Source organism: Salmo salar, chromosome ssa24 (assembly GCF_905237065.1).
Source record: "Salmo salar chromosome ssa24, Ssal_v3.1, whole genome shotgun sequence".
NCBI lineage: Eukaryota > Metazoa > Chordata > Actinopteri > Salmoniformes > Salmonidae > Salmo > Salmo salar.
Genome location: NC_059465.1, coordinates 24,667,673 through 24,691,718, shown reverse-complemented (window position 1 = coordinate 24,691,718; position 24,046 = coordinate 24,667,673). Strand labels below are relative to the sequence as shown.

At 43.5% G+C, this 24,046-nt stretch overlaps 1 protein-coding gene across 2 annotated transcripts in view; it reads right to left on the bottom strand.

The window, feature by feature from the left end:
* LOC106585475 (citron rho-interacting kinase) overlaps positions 1-24,046 on the bottom strand; it is a 64,169-nt gene that overhangs the window by 4,961 nt on the left and 35,162 nt on the right. For both annotated transcript variants that reach the window (XM_045707012.1, XM_014171718.2), the window contains exons 21-29: positions 18,307-18,417; positions 17,920-18,139; positions 17,581-17,751; positions 7,536-7,709; positions 7,209-7,389; positions 6,833-6,921; positions 5,944-6,048; positions 5,612-5,781; positions 2,192-2,272 (exon numbers count right to left, since the gene is read on the bottom strand). In XM_045707012.1, the coding sequence (XP_045562968.1) occupies positions 2,192-2,272; positions 5,612-5,781; positions 5,944-6,048; positions 6,833-6,921; positions 7,209-7,389; positions 7,536-7,709; positions 17,581-17,751; positions 17,920-18,139; positions 18,307-18,417 (1,302 nt within the window). The remainder of the gene's footprint in view (positions 1-2,191; positions 2,273-5,611; positions 5,782-5,943; positions 6,049-6,832; positions 6,922-7,208; positions 7,390-7,535; positions 7,710-17,580; positions 17,752-17,919; positions 18,140-18,306; positions 18,418-24,046) is intronic.

Here is a 24,046-nt window from a genome sequence, read left to right as displayed (position 1 = left end):
TTCCAGTGGGTCAGAAGTTTACATACACTAAGTTGACTGTGCCTTTAAACAGCTTGGAAAATTCCAGAAAATGATGTCATGGATTTAGAAGCTTCTGATAGTCTAATTGATATCATTTGAGTCAATTGGAGGTGTACCTGTGGATGTATTTCAATGTATTTCAGTGCCTATTTGCTTGACATCATGGGAAAATCAAAAGAAATAAGCCAAGACCTCAGAAAAAAAGTGTAGACCTCCACAAGTCTGGTTCATCCTTGGGAGCAATTTCCAAACACCTGAAGGTACCACATTCATCTGTACAAACAATAGTACGCAAGTATAAACACCATGGGACCACGCAGCCGTCATACCGCTCAGGAAGGAGACGTGTTCTGTCTCCTATAGATGAACGTACTTTGGTGAGAAAAGTGCAAATCAATCTCAGAACAACAGCAAAGGACCTTGTGAAGATGCTGGAGGAAACAGGTACAAAACTATCTATATCCACAATAGAACTAGTCCTATGTCGACATAACCTGAAAGGCCGCTCAGCAAGGAAGAAGCCACTGCTCCAAAACCGCCATAAAAAAACAGACTACGGTTTGCAACTGCACATGGGGACAAAGATCGTACTTTTTGGTGAAATGTCCTCTGATCTGATGAAACAAAAATAGAACTGTTTGGCCATAATGACCATCGTTACGTTTGGAGGAAAAAGGGGGAGGCTTGCAAGCCGAAGAACACCATCCCAACCGTGAAGAATGGGGTGGCAACATCATGTTGTGGGATTGCTTTGCTGCAGGAGGGACTGGTGCACTTCACAAAATAGATGGCATCATGAGAAAGGAAAATGATGTGGATAAATTGAAGCAACATCTCAAGACATCAGTCAGGAAGTTAAAGCTTGGTCGCTTATGGGTCTTATGGACAATGACCCCAAGCATACTTCCAAAGTTGTGGCAAAATGGCTTAAGGACAACAAAGTCAAGGTATTGGAGTGGCCATCACAAAGTCCTGACCTCAATCCTATAGAAAATTTGTGGGCAGAACTGAAAAAGCGTGTGCGAGCAAGGAGGCCTACAAACCTGACTCAGTTACACCAGCTCTGTCAGGAGGAATGGGCCAAAATTCACCCAACTTATTGTGGAAGGCTACCCGAAACGTTTGACCTGAGTTAAATAAATAAATAACTGACAGTGATCACTGACAGTGTCACCAGCAAAGCACCCCCACACCATCACACCTCCTCCACCATGCTTGACGGTGGGAACCACACATGCGGATATCATCTGTTCACCTACTCTGCATCTCACAAAGACACGGCGGTTAGAACCAAAAATCTCTCATTTGGACTCATCAGACCAAAGAACAGATTTCCACTGGTCTAATGTCCATTGTTCGTGTTTCTTGGCCCAGGCAATTATTTTCTTGTTATTTGTGTCCTTTAGTAGTGGTTTCTTTCCAGAAAATCGACCATGAAGGCCTGATTCACGCAGTCTCTGAACAGTTGATGTTTAGATGTGTCTGTTACTTGAACCCTGTGAATCATTTATTTGGGCTGCATTCTGAAGTGCAGTTAACTCTAATGAACTTATCCTCTGCAGCAGAGGTAACTCTGGGTCTTCCTTTCCCGTGGTGGTCCTCATGAGAGCCAATTTCATCATAGAGCTTGATGGGTTTTGCTACTGCACTTGAAGAAACTTTAAAAGTTATTGAGCTTATTTGAGCTGTTATTGCCATAATATGGACTTGGTATTTTACCAAATAGGGCTATCTTCTGTATACCACCCCTACCTTGTCACAGCAAGGCTCAAACGCATTAAGAAGGAAAGAAATTCCACAAATTAACAAGGCACACCTGTTAATTGAAATGCATTCCAGGTGACTACCTCATGGATCTGGTTGAGAGAATACCAAGTGTGTGCAAAGCTGTCATCAAGGCAAAGGGTTGCTACTTTGAAGAATATATTTTGATTTGTTTAACACTTTCTGGTTACTACATGACTCCATGTGTTATTTCATAGTTTTGATGTCTTCACTATTATTCTCCAATGTAGAAAGTATTAAAAATAAAGAAAAATCCTGGAATGAGTAGGTGTGTCCAAACTTTTGACTGGTACTGTATGTTAACAACACAGGGAAGAAATGAATCTACCCATAACACTCAATGGCTGGTTGGCAGTTGCCCACTATATGCTTGCCATTATATTACCTGGTCTGTAAGGGGGAGTGTACAGTTGATGTCAAGTCTGTCATCACCCTCCAGCTTCAGCAGAGAGTTCCCCAGCAGTTTCTGGTGGAAGGGGGAGAAAAACAGAGGGTCAGGAGGCTTAGCTTCAGTAAAGTCGGGACTCTGTCAGGGTTTGTATAGGAACAGAGAGAGAGGGGGTCTATGTGCAGGTAGGTTGGGGTGAAGACAGTGTGTTCTGGCAGAGTGAACAGGGGGTAGAGAGACAGTGTATTCTGGCAGAGTGAACAGGGGGTATAGAGACAGTGTATCCTGGCAGAGTAAACAGGGGGTAGAGAGACAGTGTATTCTGGCAGAGTGAACAGGGGGTAGAGAGACAGTGTATCCTGGCAGAGTGAACAGGGGGTAGAGAGACAGTGTATTCTGGCAGAGTAAACAGGGGGTAGAGAGACAGTGTATCCTGGCAGAGTGAACAGGGGGTAGAGAGACAGTGTATTCTGGCAGAGTGAACAGGGGGTAGAGAGACAGTGTATTCTGGCAGAGTGAACAGGGGGTAGAGAGACAGTGTATCCTGGCAGAGTGAACAGGGGGTAGAGAGACAGTGTATCCTGGCAGAGTGAACAGGGGGTAGGGAGACAGTGTATTCTGGCAGAGTGAACAGGGGGTAGAGAGACAGTGTATCCTGGCAGAGTGAACAGGGGGTAGAGAGACAGTGTATCCTGGCAGAGTGAACAGGGGGTAGAGAGACAGTGTATCCTGGCAGAGTGAACAGGGGGTAGAGAGACAGTGTATTCTGGCAGAGTGAACAGGGGGTAGAGAGACAGTGTATCCTGGCAGAGTGAACAGGGGGTAGAGAGACAGTGTATCCTGGCAGAGTGAACAGGGGGTAGAGAGACAGTGTATCCTGGCAGAGTGAACAGGGGGTAGAGAGACAGTGTATCCTGGCAGAGTGAACAGAGAAGCTACAGGGTGGGAGAAGTGAAAGTTGATGGTACTACCAGACCACTTGTCCTGGCTACAGGAAGGCCTATCACATTCATAGGTCTGGTTATATCCCTGTAATAGGTTTGTGATGAGTCTATGTTCATTCATCTTGAAAGTTCAACATCTCGCAGAACATCAGAAATCTAACATTTAAGTAAATCAATATACAGCAAAAAGACTACCAAATGATCTAATCACAATACATCTAAGCAAAGATATTAAACAAAACACAATCATGTCTGATAGTTGCCAGGTGCTATAACAGTCAGACAATCACTTACAGTAAACACAACTTTGATATGACAATAGAGGAAAGAATAGTAAGGACTGTGGAAAAAAACAGAGTGTGGTCACAGCATGAGGTGCACAGCAGGAAAGATGAACACACATTCAAGACAAACATGCACAGCATTATTCTCAATATTGCAATTCTAATGTTGTACTGTAATTGAAAATGTATTGTAATTGTAATTTCATTGTAATTGTCTGTATTAAGTGCCTGTGTGTCTGGTATCAACAGGAAAGCAGACAAAAGCAGCCTCGTTGGACTCTTTACCTGGACCAGAGGAGGCAGAACCATCTGTCTTTTGGACACAGCAGCCTATGTGCAGTGAAACCCCATAGAACGGGTAGAATAGAGCAAATCAACAAAACATGCCCACATACAGGGACATACAGTATGACGTGATGAAAAAGCAACAAACAGGTGTGAGAGAAAGAGAGAGCGAAAGAGACAGAGAGAGAAGAAGAGGGACAATTAACGACGCATACAGTACAATAGACATCAGATGTTGCTCACAAAACTTTACAACTGCAGTAAATTTACCACCTGATTTTTTTTTTTTTAAACCAATAAAAAAATTATTCATAAACATTTAATGGATGCGTCATACTCATCACAAGTATGCTGTGTTAAAGAAAACAACTGATGGTAATTGTAAATGCACTGTGGTGGTAAAGTATTATGGATACACCCCATACAGTAAAAATGATGTTTTAACCCTTGAGTCAGACCTGAGGCAGCTAGACAGAGCAAATACCTTCAAAACATTAGCCAAGGGAAACAAGGGCCTATCCACTTGGCAGCCCTGACATCAATGACAGCTATTGGCTGAGGCTATTGTTATGGTTGAACTGGGATGTAGACATGAAGCTAGGGTTAGAGTTAGGGTTGTGCCTGGGGTTAGGGTTGAACTGGGATGTGGACATGAAGCTAGGGTTAGAGTTAGGGTTGTGCCTGGGGTTAGGGTTGAACTAGGATGTGGACATGAAGCTAGGGTTAGAGTTAGGGTTGTGCCTGGGGTTAGGGTTGAACTGGGATGTAGACATGAAGCTAGGGTTAGAGTTAGGGTTGTGCCTGGGGTTAGGGTTGAACTGGGATGTGGACATGAAGCTAGGGTTAGAGTTAGGGTTGTGCCTGGGGTTAGGGTTGAACTGGGATGTGGACATGAAGCTAGGGTTAGAGTTAGGGTTGTGCCTGGGGTTAGGGTTGAACTGGGATGTAGACATGAAGCTAGGGTTAGAGTTAGGGCTGTGCCTGGGGTTAGGGTTGAACTGGGATGTGGACATGAAGCTAGGGTTAGAGTTAGGGTTGTGCCTGGGGTTAGGGTTGAACTAGGATGTGGACATGAAGCTAGGGTTAGAGTTAGGGCTGTGCCTGGGGTTAGGGTTGAACTGGGATGTAGACATGAAGCTAGGGTTAGAGTTAGGGTTGTGCCTGGGGTTAGGGTTGAACTGGGATGTAGACATGAAGCTAGGGTTAGAGTTAGGGTTGTGCCTGGGGTTAGGGTTGAACTGGGATGTGGACATGAAGCTAGGGTTAGAGTTAGGGTTGTGCCTGGGGTTAGGGTTGAACTGGGATGTAGACATGAAGCTAGGGTTAGAGTTAGGGTTGTGCCTGGGGTTAGGGTTGAACTGGGATGTAGACATGAAGCTAGGGTTAGAGTTAGGGTTGTGCCTGGGGTTAGGGTTGAACTGGGATGTGGACATGAAGCTAGGGTTAGAGTTAGGGTTGTGCCTGGGGTTAGGGTTGAACTGGGATGTAGACATGAAGCTAGGGTTAGAGTTAGGGCTGTGCCTGGGGTTAGGGTTGAACTGGGATGTAGACATGAAGCTAGGGTTAGAGTTAGGGTTGTGCCTGGGCTTAGGGTTGAACTGGGATGTGGCCATGAAGCTAGGGTTAGAGTTAGGGTTGTGCCTGGGGTTAGGGTTGAACTGGGATGTAGACATGAAGCTAGGGGTAGAGTTAAGGTTAAGCCTGGTGTTAGGGTTGAACTGGGATGTAGACATGAAGCTAGGGGTAGAGTTAAGGTTAAGCCTGGTGTTAGGGTTGAACTGGGATGTAGACATGAAGCTAGGTGTAGCGTTAAGGCTACAGGAAGGTTTTGGGTTGGTTGAGTGTGTTTGTGTGTATTAGTAAGTCATTATACTCATTTAACTCCACAGTACTGTGGTACTCACTGCATCTGCCTCAGCCTTCTCCCGGGATGCTCGCCCCCCTGCCACCACAGACTCCAGCACGGCCACCCAGCGCTGCTTGTCTGGGAAACTGGGAGCCATGAAGTACAGAGTCTGTCCGGGCCAGCACGAGGTGTGGGGGTGGGACTCCAGTTTTAGCACATACTGCACATCTACACACACACCACAGCACAGTGAGGGAACAAGGAGACAGTCCATTCCTAAGCAGATCATGATACTAATAAGTAAAGCGCTAATCATAACCAGTTGAGGCACTATCTTAGCTCACCCCCTGTGGCAGGGCTTTGCTATGAGTGTAAGTAAGTTTGGTGTACCTGACTTGGCGGTGTTGAGCAGCTCAGACGCCCCTACAGCACCATGCACCATCACGTCTCCATCAGACAGACACAGCTCAAACTCCTCCAGCGGCTTCACTGACTCTGAACAACACAAACAGAGAGAAATCAAAATGTACCGAAAACTACACAGACCAAAATACACCACCTGGCAGCAATCAGGAACACTGTTAACCCAGCGGAATAAGAATTGGTTGTTTTGAAAAGTACTACTTGGTGTTCGACCTACAGTGAGCTCCAAAAGAATTGGGACAGTCACAATTCGTTTTTCGCTTTGGCTCTGTACTTCAGCACTTTGGATTTTAAATTATACAATGACAGTGAGGTTAAAGTGCAGTCTGTCAGCTTTAATTTGAGAGTATTTTAATCCATATCGGGTGAATGTTTATGAATTACAGCACTTTTTGCACATAGTCCCCCCATTTTAGGGGACCAAAAGTATTGGGCCAAATTCCCTTATACGTTTATTAAAGTAGTCAAAAGTTTAGTATTTGGTCCCATATTCCTAGCACACAATGATTACATCAAGCACGTGACTCTACAAACTTGTTTGCTGCATTTGCTGTTTGTTTTGGTTGTGTTTCAGGTTATTTTGTGTCCAATAGAAATGAATGGTAAATAATGTATTGTGTCATTTTGGAGTCACTTTTATTGTAAATAAGAATAGACTATGTTTCTGAACACTCCTACATTAATGTGGATGCTACCATGATTACAGATAGTTCTGAATGAACTGTGAATAATGTTGAGTGAGAAAGTTACAGACAGAGAGGAAAGGGGGGGGATATTTGTGTCACTGTCCAAATACTTTTGGAGCTCACTGTATTTTATAATCATATTTACTATAGGAACTTTAAAGTTGTAGGACCTTCTCTGGGCTCTGTTTCGTAGATGGTCACCTTGGTCCCATCCAGCACCAAATACTTCCTCTCCCAGCCCTGGCCACGCTTCACATTCCTGCAGAACACACACGTTTGTCACTGGGCCAGCATCATAGACTACCACAGAGTCAGACAATCAATACCTGGGACAGATGAGCGTAATGCTGTAGTCTACAATTATACTTCAGCACTAGAGAGCCATCTCAGATGATATCAAATACAGTATGAGAGATCAACAATCAGTCTACATTGATCAAGGGCAAGCAGATAGGCAGTGTTGATCTATAGTATAGTGCTATTAGTCAAATCTGTTTCACAGTAATAGAAAGTATGAAGTCCACACACCAGAGTTACCAGACCCACCTGGGCTGCTTCATCCACCCCTCCAGACGAACATGTCCACTGGCCTCTTTGAGCTGCAGGCCAGGGGAACTGCCTTTGTCCCGGCACAGCCCCTCAGCCATATGCAAGGCACAGTCCCCAGGCATGCCACACGTGGCAGGAAGACAGCGGGAGCATTTTGGATGGCACAAAGCGTGACATTCTAAAGGAGAGAAGAAAACACATAAAGACAAGGACTGCCAGAAACACAATACTGTACAGGCTACCCTTCTGAAAAAGCCTTGCTCAACAGAAATGTGCCATGCCTAGTCAACGTGACAGGGAGTGGAAAGTTGGAACATAACATACCGATACAGGTGGCTGCCTGACGACCGAAGTGCACAGTATCCAGGCACACAGTACACTTGGCAGCCCTCATGTTGAGTCCCACGGTGAAGCAGTGAGGGGTGTTGTGGTGAATGCTCTCCCTCTGCCTCCCCCTCTCCCTGTCTCTCTGACTGTCCTTCATGCGATGGCCGTACTCTGAACACAGCCAGAGAAGGCAGTGAGTAGGGAAAGTGTCCATAGCAACCACAATGATTGTATGAAGAACACAAATCTGTGCACCATGCCATGTCAGCTGTGCAAGTGAGGCAACAAACAGTAAGCATCACCAACAACACGTTAATGTTAAAGAGGATCTGAAGTAAAAATGTAAATCATATTAATTGCATCATCCACCAGTGATCAGTTCATGACTGGAACTTAACACATGCATCCAGGAATCTTCTTATTGAGGGAATTGAATTCATATGTTCCAACAGTACGGTATAGGGTGAAAAGCTGAAAAGAAATGTATGGTGTGCAAGTCTGGGTTGAGTTGCAGTGGTTCAAGATGCACGGCAGATCGCTGTGTGAGGGTCAATGGATTGGAGTGTAGGTCAACAGATGTAAAGGAAATTGCTTCAGATTTCCAAAGCTGAGCACTTAGAGGGAGGAAAGTTTAGTTCAACAACAGTGAACTATGTATGTAAATGTTTTCATTCTCATCTATCCAAGTAGAATACAGACACAAAAACGGTATGTCACAAACAAATAATTGGTCCTTAACATGATAGGGTGATTTTATGTTAGCTGGTAATGTCTAATCATCCAATCTGCTGATTTGAATTTAATTTCTACAATGATTTACCTGACAGCAGCCAAGAATGAGCATTGATACAATATTCCAACATGGTGGTAGACAATACTTTTACTATAAGCTACCAAGAAACATTTCTTTATGATTTATGTATGCATAGACATGTAAAGTTACTTTTGATGAACATACTCCTTCATTGAAGTGAACACCAACTTCAGAGCTTGAATAATTCAGTAAAGGGGCATTACTGGAAAGTGGAAGCTCCAATACAAGCATTAAAAACCCAAACTTAGCATACCATACTCTACATTAAACATTTTTTTAAACATTTAGCAGACACTCTTATCCAGAGAAATTTACAGGAGCAATTAGGGTTAAGTGCCTTGCTCAAGGGCACATTGAATCTGCACCAGCAACCTTTCAGTTACTGGCCCAACGTTCTAACTGCTAGGCTACCTGCCGCCCTAAAGATCTGCCATTTGATCCTAGTGCGGAGCTTTTAAAATCTGGCCCATTCGGAGTGTGTTAGAGGGTTAAAGGGATGGGACAGCAAACCGAAGGCTCCATGAGTTAGGAGAACTTACTTTCAAAAGTGACCCTCCTTCTCTCTGTTGAGTGTGAGAAAAAGGACAAAGGTCTAAGGCATTAGGAGGAAGATGAATATTTGCAGGATGGTAGTGGCCATCAGAAAAGCCTAGGTACTATTACAGTTCCAAGTAGCTTTATTATATACTGCATTATATGGAAATATGGACACATTGCTGAAGCCCACACAGAGGTCTCATCTGGTGGTGTGTGTGTTAGCTGGGCATAAGGTCTTTCTATAAATAACGGGGACAATGTGTGACATTGGGATACACATTTCTAAATGGTTTGCAACTAAAATAAAAAGGATACGTATACAGTACACTACCGTTCAAAAGTTTGGGGTCACTTAGAAATGTCCTTGTTTTTGAAAGAAAACCTTTTTTTTTGTCCATTTAAAATAACATCAAATTGATCAGAAATACAGTGTAGACATTGTTAATGTTGTAAATGACTATTGTAGCTTGAAACGGCAGATTGTTTATGTAATATCTACATAGGCGTACAGAGGCTCATTATCAGCAACCATCACTCCTGTGTTCCAATGGCACGTTATGTTAGCTAACCCAAGTGTATCATTTTAAAATTGCAGAAGCAATAAAACTGTCCTTCTTCAGAAGCAATAAAACTGGCCTTCTTCAGACTAGTTGAGTATCTGGAGCATCTGCATTTGTGGGTTCGATTACAGGCTCAAAATGGCCAGAAACAAAGAGATTTCTTCTGAAACTCGTCAGTCTATTCTTGTTCTGAGAAATGAAGGCTATTCAATGCGAGAAATTGCCAAGAAACTGAAGATCTCATACAACGCTGTGTACTACTTCCTTCACAGAACAGTGCAAACTGGCTCTAACCAGAATAGAAAGAGGAGTGGGAGGTCCCGGTGCACAACTGAGCAAGAGGACAAGTACATTAGAGTGTCTAGTTTGAGAAACAGACGCCTCACAAGTCCTCAACTGGCAGCTTCATTAAATAGTACCCGCAAAACACCAGTCTCAATGTCAACAGTGAAGAGGCGACTCCGGGATGCTGGCCTTCTAGGCAGAGTTGCAAAGAAAAAGCCATATATATCTCTTACTGGCCAATAAAAGATTAAGATGGGCAAAAGAACACAAACACTGGACAGAGGAACTCTGCCTAGAAGGCCATCCCGGAGTCGCCTCTTCACTGTTGACGTTGAGACTGGTGTTTTGCGTGTACTATTTAATGAAGCTATATTACCAGATTATATTGTGAATTTTTTTGTCATTATATCCACAATAATTAATAGGAATTGCATTGGGTGTTGCGCAATAGTCTAGCCTACACAATTGTGCACAGTAGACTCGGTGTCCAATCTGAGGCACAAAACACATGAAAACATGAACACATTACCTTGATGCTTTTTCTGTTAAATCTAAGAACACCCTGCTGTAAATCAAGCAGACAACAACAGATGATCAACCTCAATATTAGTTTCAATGTGGTACCAGGCACAACTCTCTTCATGAATGAGACACCAAAATATTCTGGATATTCCTTGCGAACACCTTTTTTCCAGCACTTGGTCTGTTGTTGCCAGAGCCGGGTGGCCCTATATGCTCACTACGCAAGTTGCGTAGGGCCCCGCAAATTACGCAAAGGCCCCACCTCCCCTTCGTGTCAAAGCGGGTGTCAATGTTTACAACTTCGATAAGAGGATGAAGTGGAACTAACCTTCTGGTCACGAAAAGAGAAAAAATAAAACACCATGAGAGTGAATTGCGGGAACAGCAATCAGGTAAACTTGTGTTCTCTCCTCTCCAAGTTTGATGTCAGCAAATAACAGTACCGTTAAGTTGTGCTAGCTTGCAGTGCATCTCTCTCTAGTCTGTCTGTCTTGCTAACCTAGCTGGGCAGTGCATCTCTCTAGTCTGTCTGTCTTGCTAACCTAGCTGGGCAGTGCATCTCTTGGTCTGTCAGTGTCTTGCTTGCTTGCCAGCCACTTCCAAAGCTGTGTTCTGTGACTTTGTGCCTGACAAAAGTGAGAGTGAAATACAGCTATTTATTATGTTTGATAAACGCCAACGGTGTTTATAAACTGTAACTCAGGAAAAGATAAGCGTGTCGCGCGTGAACATGCGTTCATATGCGCGTGCACGAAATGAAACTCGCGCTTTCCAGCAGCAACCTCTGTGGGAACCAGTCCAGACAATATATGGGTGTGATGGCACTCCTCACAGGCGCAAGTCATTTTAAAACAAGACAAGGATTATCTAGTCTCTCAGTGAAGGTTTAGTTACAATTCTGGACTAATGCAAGATGGAAAGCAATGGATTGACATTGACTATTGATCTATATATTGAATTTAAAATGTTGATTAGCTGGGCATACTGGGCAATATGGATGCACATCTCTCAGTAAATAATAACCATCAAGTATTCAGCCAAGTCAGAGTATAAATAGTATTTTATATTTGAAAATGCAGCCAGTACAATCACAGACTCAGTTGATCCACATCCAGCCTCAGCCAGTACTAACACAGACCCAGTACAGCTGGCTTCAGCAAGTACTAACACAGACCCAGTACAGCAGGCTTCAGCAAATACTAACACAGACCCAGTACTGGCAGTTTCAGCAAGTACTAACACAGACCCAGTACAGCCGGCTTCAGCAAATACTAACACAGACCCAGTACAGCAGGCTTCAGCAAATACTAACACAGACCCAGTACTGGCAGTTCCAGCAAGTACTAACACAGACCCAGTACAGCCGGCTTCAGCAAATACTAACACAGACCCAGTACTGGCAGCTTCAGCAAGTACTAACACAGACCCAGTACAGCGGCTTCAGCAAATACTAACACAGACCCAGTACTGGCAGTTTCAGCAAGTACAAACACAGACCCAGTACAGCTGGCTTCAGCAAATACTAACACAGACCCAGTACTGGCAGTTTCAGGAAGTACAAACACAGACCCAGTACAGCTGGCTTCAGCAAATACTAACACAGACCCAGTACTGGCAGTTTCAGCAAGTACAAACACAGACCAAGTATAGCCGGCTTCAGCAAGTACTAACACAGACCCAGTACTGGCAGCTTCAGCAAGTACTAACACAGACCCAGTACAGCCGGCTTCAGCAAGTTCTAACACAGACCCAGTACAGCTGGCTTCAGCAAGTACTAGCACAGAGCCAATACAGCCGGCTTCAGCAAATACTAACACAGACCCAGTACAGCTGGCTTCAGCAAGTACTAACACAGACCCAGTACAGCTGGCTTCAGCAAGTACTAACACAGACCCAGTACAGCTGGCTTCAGCAAGTACTAACACAGACCCAGTACAGCTGGCTTCAGCAAGTACTAACACAGACCCAGTACAGCTGGCTTCAGCAAGTACTAACACAGACCCAGTATAGCTGGCTTCAGCAAGTACTAACACAGAGCCAATACAGCCGGCTTCAGCAAGTACTAACACAGACCCAGTAATGGCAGCTTCAGCAAGTACTAACACAGACCCAATACTGGCAGTTTCAGCAAGTACAAACACAGACCCAGTACAGCTGGCTTCAGCAAATACTAACACAGACCCAGTACTGGCAGTTTCAGGAAGTACAAACACAGACCCAGTACAGCTGGCTTCAGCAAATACTAACACAGACCCAGTACTGGCAGTTTCAGCAAGTACAAACACAGACCAAGTATAGCCGGCTTCAGCAAGTACTAACACAGACCCAGTACTGGCAGCTTCAGCAAGTACTAACACAGACCCAGTACAGCCGGCTTCAGCAAGTTCTAACACAGACCCAGTACAGCTGGCTTCAGCAAGTACTAACACAGAGCCAGTACAGCTGGCTTCAGCAAGTACTAACACAGACCCAGTACAGCTGGCTTCAGCAAGTACTAACACAGACCCAGTACAGCTGGCTTCAGCAAGTACTAACACAGAGCCAGTACAGCTGGCTTCAGCAAGTACTAACACAGAGCCAATACAGCCGGCTTCAGCAAGTACTAACACAGACCCAGTACAGCTGGCTTCAGCAAGTACTAACACAGACCCAGTACAGCTGGCTTCAGCAAGTACTAACACAGACCCAGGTGAAGTACAGGCAGCCTCAGCCAGTACTAGCACAACCAGAGGTGTACAGCCAGCATCAGATACAACCAGCTCAGACCCTAATAGAACAGTAGATTGGCCACCAGTCTTAACAGACTTTATGAGGACTGAGTTAGTGTTCAGAGGTCCATTCAAACCAGGACTGGATATTACTTACCCTAAAGACAAGTCTAGAAGGGGTTTCCATTCAGGCGTATTACAGAGACAGCTGTCAAATGAAGAAAGGATTACCAGGAGCTAGCTTTCAAACTCAATCAAAAACAACGATGTGTATTGTTTTTGCTGTAAGCTCTTTTCTAAAAAAGACTACAAAATAATAAAGGAAGGAATGAATTACTGGTGAAATATCAACGCCATTCTGAAACACCATGAGGGTAGTCCTGAACACACAACAATATGATTAAGTGGAGAGAACTTGATCTGCGCCTAAGTTGGGGACAGACTCTTGACCAGATACAAATTACAATTTTGGAGGCTGAAAGAAAGAGATGGCGGGATCTCCTTACACATTTAATAAGTATCACCCAGTCTCTGGCTGAAAGAAACCTAGCATTCAGGGGTTCATCAGACAAGCTCTTCCAACCAGATAATGGAAACTTCCTAAAAGAGGTTGAATTACTGGCAAAATTTGACCATGTTATGGAAAATCATCTCAGCAAAATTAAAGATGGAGAGACACATGCTCATTACCTTGGGAAGCACACACAGAATGAGCTGATACAGATTATGAGTGACAAGATTCTGGAAGGAATAGTGACTCAAGTCAGAGACTCAAAGTACTTCTCCATTATCTTGGACTGTACACCTGACATTAGTCACCAGGAGCAAATGTCCATTATTCTAAGAAGCGTGGCTTTAAAGGGAAAGCCAGAGATCAAGGAGCACTACCTTGGCTTTGTGAATGTTGAGGTTACAGGTTTGAATCTGTCCACTGTCATCTTAGATAAGCTGAAGATTCCATTTGAAGATTGCACAGGGCAAACTTATGATAATGGGGCCAACATGAAGAGCAAGCACCAAGGAGTACAAGCCAGACTGCTAAAAAAAAATCCCAGAGCTGTGTTTGTCTCATGTGGAGCACCGACTCTAAACCTTGTCATTGCAGATGCTGCCAAATCTTCAAAAGATGCAGTTGGGTTTTTGTGCTAAAGCTCTTCACCTTCTTTTCAGCTGGCACATGAAGATGGAGTGTTTTTGAAGAAACACGTGAACATAACCGTGAAGTCATGGAGTGACACAAGATAGGAAAGTAGGCTCCAAAGTGTTCTGCAATCAGGTATCAGGCTTCTGAGGTTTGGGAGGTATTACTGGAAGCCAGACAGACGATCAACAGTCCTGTGGCCAAAGTGGAGGCACAAGCACTTGCAGAGGAAGTTGGGTCCTACCGCTTCTTGATTTGCTGTGTCGTATGGTGTGAGATACTGACAATGACAAACAAGGTGAACAAGCTCCTCCAATCCACCTCAATGTAGTTGATATCGCAGTGAATTTAGTCTCAAATGCAAAGGCCTCCCTCACTACATACCAGGAAACTGGATTCTCTGAGGCCCAAACAAAAGCATTTGTGAAGAAATGAATGTGGAGGCTGTTCTGAAAGAGAAGAGACTGAGAAACAGCAAGAGGCATTTCAGCTATGAGGCTCCTGATGAACCAGTGACTGATGCACTGAAAAACCTTGAAGTCAACTACTTCAACATTGTGGTCGACTCTGCTGAGACATCCATGGATGAGAGATTTGAAACACTCAACCAGGTGAAAACCAAATATAGACTGCTGTTGAACTTCAGCACTGGCTCTCAGATGTCCAGTGAGTCTTTAAAGGCTCACTGCATGGAAGTTGAAAACACTCTAACCTTCAGAGATGACTGTGACGTCAGTGGAATGGATCTGACACACAAGATTCAGAATTGACCTGATCTGTCATCAGGTAAGATGACTGCCTTTGAGCTGCTTTCCTTTCTCTGTGATAAAAACCTGGAGGAACTCTATCCTAACCTTTGGATAGCCCTAAGAATTGCAGTCACCCTACCAGTAACAGTAGCATCGGCAGAGAGGAGCTTTTCAAAATGAAAGCTCATCAAAAGCTACCGGAGGTCTTCCATGTCACAGGAATGTTTGAATGGTCTGGCCATCATGAGCATAAATCATGATGTGGGGAAACACATGTCCAATAATGACTTCCTTGATGATTTTGCCTCAAGAAAGTGCAGAGAAATATTTTGATGGGAATATTTTAATTCAAATATTAAAATGTTTACACACTTAGTAACATTTAAGATTGTATGGCAGAAGTGCATGTGTGTAAATGACTGCTTAACTAACTATGTGACATACTTTCTCCATTTCTTCCAGACAGTCCAGATAGACTGGTGCCCATGCTGATGCTGAAAATGCCCAGGCTGTAGAGGGAACCAAAGTTAATCACACAGATGTATAGGTTTTATATTACTATTTTGAGACATATAGCTGCAGCCATAGGCTTATGTTTACATTGTTAAAAGATAATTGTATAATATCGTGAGGACTGGACTAATTACCAGGCAGCAGAGCCAAAGCTCTATATTTTCTACAATTTCTTATGTTAATATTAATATTCACTTATCTTAAGATTCTATAGAAAATATTTTATTCAATAAATATTGTTTGTTTATACCTCATTCTGTTCTGTATAGGTCTACTTATTGTTAGACCGACAGATGGAGCAAACTGTTTTAAAGTAGGGAGGATTGTAGTGGGAGCACTGGGGTGTCAGGTGTAACTGTGTGGCAATGGCAAATGGTTTACATGGCTCACGGGTCAGGTAGGAGGGCCCCTTAGCAGAATTTTCCTAGGGCCCCAGGGAGGTCAGGACCGGCTCTGGTTGTTGCATTGCATGTGAAATCACAACAGCTGTCCATCACTTGACCTTCATTTGGAAAATTCCTTCCTGGATCAGATGATGTGTGAAAATATCACAGTGTATCTAATCAGCCGGACACCAATCGCGCATCCGACAAGTATTATGCATAGTTATTGAAGAACCACACTAATGACAGTATCGATTTAGGTTTTAAGTATCAAGGTAAGGTGACTCTTTTGGTTAGAAGCATTCGATTTTGCAATTGCATTAATTGTTTTGGATTTTTGGTGCCCATGAAAACTATTTTCACCCTGTAACATAAGGATACACGAACTGTTATATAATTCCGCTGCATTTCTGAGATGTCTCTGTAAAACCTGCCAGACAGCCAGATCCAGGATTCTTACAGGATTCAAGTTCAACGACAACTAACGCTGCCATAAATGTACAGAAAAATAATGTTTTATGACACACGATTTTGGAATTCATCAAGACACCAACCATGATACAGGGTTAAACATTTCAATCAACTTGTGAATTGTATATCTTAATGTAATGACATGAAGAAAAATGGCAGATTATTATCAATGACTTATTTTATACATTTTTACTTAACCTTTATTTAACTAGGCAAGTCAGTTAAGAACAAATTCTTATTTACAATGACGGTCTACCAAAAGGCAAAAGGCCTCCTGCGGGGACAGGGGCCTGGGATTAAAAATACAAATAAATTAAACAAAAATATAGGACAAAACATACATTACGACAATAGAGACAACACAACACTACATAAAGAGAGACCTAAGACAACAGCATGGCAGCAACACATGACAACACAGCATGGTAGCAACACAACATGACAACAACATGGTAGCAACACAACATGGCAGCAGCACAATATGGTAGCAGCACAAAACATGGTACAAACATTATTGGAAACAGACAACAGCACAAAGGGCAAGAAGGTAGAGACAACAATACATCACGCGAAGCAGCCACAACTGTCAGTAAGAGTGTCCATGATTGAGTCTTCGAATGAAGAGATTGAGATAAAACTGTCCAGTTTGAATGCTTGTTGCAGCTCGTTCCAGTTGCTAGCTGCAGCGAACTGAAAAGACGAGCGACCCAGGGATGTGTGTGCTTTGGGGACCTTTAACAGAATATGACTGGCAGAACGTTGTTGTATGTGGAGGATGAGGGCTGCAGTAGATATCTCAGATAGGGGGGAGTGAAACCTAAGAGGGTTTTATGAATAAGCATCAACCAGTGGGTCTTTGCGATGGGTATACCGAGATTACCAGTTTACAGAGGAGTATAGAGTGCAGTGATGTGTCCTATAAGGAGCATTAGTGGCAAATCTGATGACCGAATGGTAAAGAACATCTAGCCGCTTACCTGCTGATCTATAAATTATGTCTCCGTAATCTAGCATGGGTAGGATGGTCATCTGAATCAGGGTTAGTTTGACAGCTGGGGTGAAAGATTACGATAGAGGAAACCAAGTCTAGATGTAACTTTAGCCTGCAGCTTTGATATGTGCTGAGAGAAGGACAGTGTACAGTCTAGCCATACTCCCAAGTACTTGTATGAGGTGACTACCTCGAGCTCTAAACCCTCAGAGGTAGTAATCACATCGTTGGGGAGAGGGACATTCTTCTTACCAAACGTACCAACAGCTGTAGAAAGTTGTCCAGTGTAGGTAATCCTCACTGGTACCCTAGTTTATAGAAAGACCCATAGACACTCCCATGTCCACTACTTCTCCAGAAGGACTCACCCTCGGGGGTGGCAGCCTCCTTCCTGCGGCCAGAGTTCGAGGTAGCCAGCAGGTTGCTCGGGCCCTGCTGGTGCTCAGGAGACTTCACCATGGCAGACATCATCATCTGCTGCCGTGTTGTGGCAGGGGTGTCAGGGGTACCACCATGGTCCACAGGCTTGTACTGGACCGCTGGATGTGTGTATAGAGAGAGAGAGAGAGAGAGAAATCATAAAGGGAAAGTCATTAGACCTGGTGTGAGTTTGATGTGCTGCTTGTTGTGAGATAGCATGTGCTGGACCACAGCAGTGGTCTTCAGTGGGATTATTTCCTGTTTATTTGAGATGACAGTGTCCTCACCCTCCTCTCGTAGGGCGCGCAGCTCCAGTCTCATCTTCTGCAATGCATCCTCCAGTTCAGAGCAGCGGGTGCGCTCCTTGTCCAGGGACACTTTCATGTCACTGTACTGCAGGGGCACCGGCTTCATGGAGGGTGCAGGGGACACCTGCTGGGGCACCTGGGACTGGCCCTGGGATGCCATGGCAGCCAGCAGGTCCTCTCTGCGCCGCCCAAATAGACCCTGGGACAAACACACACAAACACACACACAACTGTCACTGAAAAACATTCAGAGAAAATATTTGGGGTAAAATGAAAAGGTCCATGAAAAGGTGCTCTAGAAATGGTAATGTATGTATTAATGCACTCTGTGTCACTGTACCTGTATTGTGAGCTGTCCAGTCTCACCTTTTTCTTCTTGGAGCCCCCCTGGTCCACCCTGGCCTGGAGGAAGTCTATGAGTTTGGATTGCTGGGTGATGGTCCCCTCCAACTTCACTTTCTCATGGGAGTACACAGCCTGCAGGTGGAGCTAAGTGAACATTACTAAGGCAATGAATTTCTACTCTGTCTGTCTGTCTGTCTGTCTGTCTGTCTGTCTGTCTGTCTGTCTGTCTGTCTGTCTGTCTGTCTGTCTGTCTGTCTGTCTGTCTGTCTGTCTGTCTGAGTCAAATCAATTCAAATGTTATTGGTCACATACACATGGTTAGCAGATGTTAATGTGAGTATAGGGAAATGCTTGTGCTTCTAGTTTCGACAGTGTAGTAATATCTAACAAGTAATCTAACAATTCCACAACAACTACCTAATACACACAAATCTAAAGGGATGGAATAAGAATATGTATATATAAATATATGGATGAGCGATGGCCGAGCGGCATAGGCAAGTAATAGATGGTATAAGATTAAGTATATACCTATGAGATGAGTAATGTAAGATATGTAAACATTATTAAAGTGGTATTATTTAAAGTGACTAGTGACTAGCGTGTGTGTGTGTGTGTGTGTGTGTGTGTGTGTGTGTGTGTGTGTGTGTGTGTGTGTGTGTGTGTGTGTGTGTGTGTGTGTGTGTGTGTGTGTGTGTGTGTGTGTGTGTGTGTGTTAATTTTGGTACTCTTTTTAGATTTAGTCTTAGTCTTAGTCATTTAGACTAAAGTATCATTAAGTCACATTTTTGTCATAATATAATGATTTAGTCTAGTTATTCAAAACGACGAAAATAGTGGGCCAACAAAATGCCCTTTCTTTTTAATCATATTTTAGTCACATCACATTTGTATTGCCTCATTAACCTATAGTAAATATAAATCACTGACTTCCATGTGCACAAACATACATAGATAGCCTTGTCCTACCAAAATATTTTTCGGCTTAACATCTGTTGTGGAAATTCTTACTCAATGATTCTCTTCCCAACGGCCAAATTGACAGTAGAACACATTACTCTGCAGCAGATAATAAATCACATCCCTTGACAAGGGCTCCAGACTCATATTTCCCACAGTGCCACCAACTTTTTCAGTGGCACCAGCCCATGATTTTGTAGCACCAAATATTTTGTTATCATTCATCTTATAAAGTAATTCACAGTGCTTTAGACTGTGTAATAGACTAATGAGATAATAGGCCATTCAATAAATACGTTCTTTCATCTAACATGTCCAAGCAGGAATTCATGATTCAAGATATTTTGATGTGCAACCTAATCCAGTGATTGTCATGAATTGTGAGTTGACAATAGGGTATTGTTGTTTGTTATATTTTAATGTTAAAATAGGGTTTCAGAATTTTCAGAATTGTTTTGTTCAGTAAATATGAATTTTCATACATCTTTGTGTGCACTAATATCATATATATTCATATTCATATATATATATCATATTTCTCAAATGATTGCCTCGCCTGGTTCACCAACTACTTCTCTGATAGAGTTCAGTGTGTCAAATCGGAGGGCATGTTGTCCGGGCCTCTGGCAGTCTCTATGGGGGTGCCACAGGGTTCAATTCTTGGGCCGACTCTTTTCTCTGTATACATCAAGTGATGTCGCTCTTGCTGCTGGTGAGTCTCTGATCCACCTCTACACAGACGACACCATTCTGTATACTTCTGGCCCTTCTTTGGACACTGTGTAAACTACCCTCCAGACGAGCTTCAATGCCATACAACTCTCATTCCGTGGCCTCCAACTGCTCTTAAATACAAGTAAAACTAAATGCATGCTCTTCAACCAATCGCTGCCTGTACCTGCCCAGCACTACTCTGGACGGTTCTGACTTAGAATATGTGGACAACTACAAATACCTAGGTGTCTGGTTAGACTCTAAACTCTCCTTCCAGACTCACATCAAACATCTCCAATCCAAAGTTAAATCTAGAATTGGCTTCCTATTTCGCAACAAAGCATCTTTCACTCATGCTGCCAAACATATCCTCGTAAAACTGACCATCCTACCGATCCTCGACTTCGGCGATGTCATTTACAAAATAGCCTCCAATACCCTACTCAATAAATTGGATGCAGTCTATCACAGTGCCATCCGTTTTGTCACCAAAGCCCCATATACTACCCACCACTGCGACCTGTACGCTCTCGTTGGCTGGCCCTCGCTTCATACTCGTCGCCAAACCCACTGGCTCCAGGTCATCTACAAGACCCTGCTAGGTAATGTTCCCCCTTATCTCAGCTCACTGGTCACCATAGCAGTACCCACCTGTTGCACGCGCTCCAGCAGGTAAATCTCTCTGGTCACCCCCAAAGCCAATTCCTCCTTCGGCCGCCTCTCCTTCCAGTTCTCTGCTGGCAATGACTGGAACGAACTACAAAAATCTCTAAAACTGGAAACACTTATCTCCCTCACTAGCTTTAAGCACCAGCTGTCAGAGCAGCTCACAGATTACTGCACCTGTACATAGCCCATCTATGATTTAGCCCAAACAACTACCTCTTCCCCTACTGTATTTATTTATTTATTTTGCTCCTTTGCACCCCATTATTTCTATTTCTACTTTGCACTTTCTTCCACTGCAAATTTACCATTCCAGTGTTTTACTTGCTATATTGTATTTACTTCGCCACCATGGCCTTTTTTGCCTTTCCCTCCCTAATCTCACCTCATTTGCTCACTTTGTATATAGACTTATTTTTCTACTATATTATTGACTCTATGTTTGTTTTACTCCATGTGTAACTCTGTATTGTTGTATGTGTCAAACTGCTTGCTTTATCTTGGCCAGGTCGCAATTGTAAATGAGAACTTGTTCTCAATTTGCCTACCTGGTTAAATAAAGGTGAAATAAATAAAAGAAAAATATATGCACATTTATTTTGGGGCTTATTCACCACATGTGGAAGTGAACTCTAAACACATTAGCTAGCTCTCTAATTAAGCATTAAGGCATGAGGAGGTGCCTGGATACAGCCCTTAGCCATGTTATTTTGTCCATATAACACACACCCCCGAGTGCCTTATTGCTTAATTAGAGATCTAGCTAATGTGTTTAGAGTTTTCACTTCCTCATGTGGTGAATTCTGGAGCCCTATTTTAACAGTAAAATATAACAAACAACAATACCCTATTGTCAGCTCAAAATTCATGACAATGGCCAATGCGCATTTCGCGCATTTGTAATTTAAAGCCATATCAAATATCTGGGTTGTAAAATACAGTAGTTGCTTTTGAGTTCAATATCAAGAGATTACAAATACAAATTATACCCACAGAAAGTTGAGAACAACAGTAGTTGTTTTCATTGCTATGTATTTCCCGCAATTTGAGTTTTTAATCCTTTTTCCTAAGCCTTTTTCCTCTCGTTTTGAAACTGCAGTAAAAGTGCAGTAACTTCAGTCAACTGTGGTATTTTGGATGCAGTAATTGCAGAATAACATCTAAATGCAGTTACACAGCAAAATTACTGCAGTAAAAAAAACAGAAAATAGTAAAAATAAATAAAAACCCTGGAATGAGTAGGTGTGTCCAAACTTTTGACTGGCACTGTAAGTATTCACACCCCTGAGTCAATACATGTTAGAATCACCTTTGGCAGGGATTACAGCTGAGAGTCTTTCTGGGTAAGTCTCTAAGAGCTTTGCACACCTGGAGTGTACAATATTTGCACATTATTCTTTCAAAAATTCTTCAAGCTCTGTCAAGTTGGTTGTTGATCATTACAAGACAGCCATTTTCAAGTCTTGCAATAGATTTTCAAGCAGGTTTAATAACAAACTAAATATGAAAAAAAAAAATAATAACGAGCCTAGTTGGTTTACCCATGGAAAAATACAGGAATCTTCCAGACAAACGAAACACTTTTTTTGCCCACTTTGAGGATAATACAGTGCCACCGACGTGGCCTGCTACCAAGGACTGTGGGCTCTCCTTCTCCGTGGCTGACGTGAGTAAGACATTTAAACGTGTTAACCCTCGCAAGACTGCCGGCCCAGATGGCATCCCTAGCTGGGTCCTCAGAGCATGCGCAGACCAGCTGGCTGGTGTGTTTACAGACATATTCAATCTCTCACTATCCCAGTCTTCTGTCCCCACATGCTTCAAGATGGCCACCATTGTTCCTGTACCCAAGAAAGCAAAGGTAACTGAACTAAATGACTATCGCCCCGTAGCACTCACTTCTGTCATCATGAAGTGCTTTGAGAGACTAGCCAAGGATCATATCACCTCCCCTTTACCTGTCACCCTAGACCCACTTCAATTTGCTTACCGCCCCAATAGGTCCACAGACGATGCAATCGCCATTACACTGCAAACTGCCCTATCCCATCTGGACAAGAGGAATACCTATGTAAGAATGCTGTTCATTGACTACAGCTCAGCATTCAACACCATAGTACTCTCCAAGCTCATCATTAAGTTTGAGTCCCTGGGTCTCAACCCCGCCCTGTGCAATTGGGTCCTGGACTTCCTGACGGGCATCCCCAGGTGGTGAAGGTAGGAAACAACATCTCCACTTCACTGATCCTCAACACTGGGGCCCCACAAGGGTGCATGCTCAGCCCCCTCCTGTACTCCCTGTTCACCCATGACTGCGTGGCCATGCATGCCTCCAACTCAATCATCAAGTTTGCAGATGACACAACAGTAGTAGGCTTGATTACCAACAACGACGAGGCAGCCTACAGGGAGGAGGCTCGGAGTGTGGTGTCAGGAAAACAACCTCTCACTCAACGTCAACAAAACAAAGGAGATGATCGTGGACTTCAGGAAACAGCAGAGGGAGCACCCCCCTATCCACATTGTTGGGACAGCAGTGGAGAAGGTGGAAAGTTTTAAGTTCCTCGGCGTACACATCACGGACAAACTGAAATGGTCCACCCACACAGACAGTGTGGTGAAGAAGGCGCAACAGCGCTTCTTCAACCTCAGGAGGCTGAAGAAATGTGGCTTGTCAGCCAAAACCCTCACAAACTTTTACAGATGCACAATTGAGAGCATCCTGTCGGGCTCAATCACCACCTGGTACGGCAACTGCATCACCCACAACCGCAGGGCTCTCCAGAGGGTGGTGCGGTCTGCACAACGCATCAACGGGGGCAAACTACCTGCCCTCCAGGACACCTATAGCACCCGATGTCACAGGAAGGCCAAAAAGATCATCAAGGACAACAACCACCCGAGCCACTGCCTGTTCACCCCGCTACCACCCAGTACAGGTGCATCAAAGCTGACCCCGAGAGACTGAAAAATAGCTTCTATCTCAAGGCCGTCAGACTGTTAAACAGCCATCGCTAACACAGAGAGGCTGCTGCCTACATAAAGACTTGAAATCATTGGCCACTTTAATAAATGGATCACTAGTCAATTCAATAATTACACTTTAATAATGTTTACATATCTTGCATTATTCATCTCATATGTATATACTGTATTTTATACCATCTATTGCATCTTGCCTATGCCGCTCTGTCATTGCTCATCCATATATTTATTCGTATATATTCTTACTCTTATTCCATTCCTTTACTTAGATTTGTGTGTATTAGGCAGTTGTTGTGGAATTGTTAGATTACATGTTAGATATTGCTGCACTGTCGGAACTAGAAGCACAAGCATTTCGCAACACTCGCAATAACATCTGCTAACCATGTGTATATGACCAATTGATTTGATTTGATTGGCTGAGCTAATGGATGGG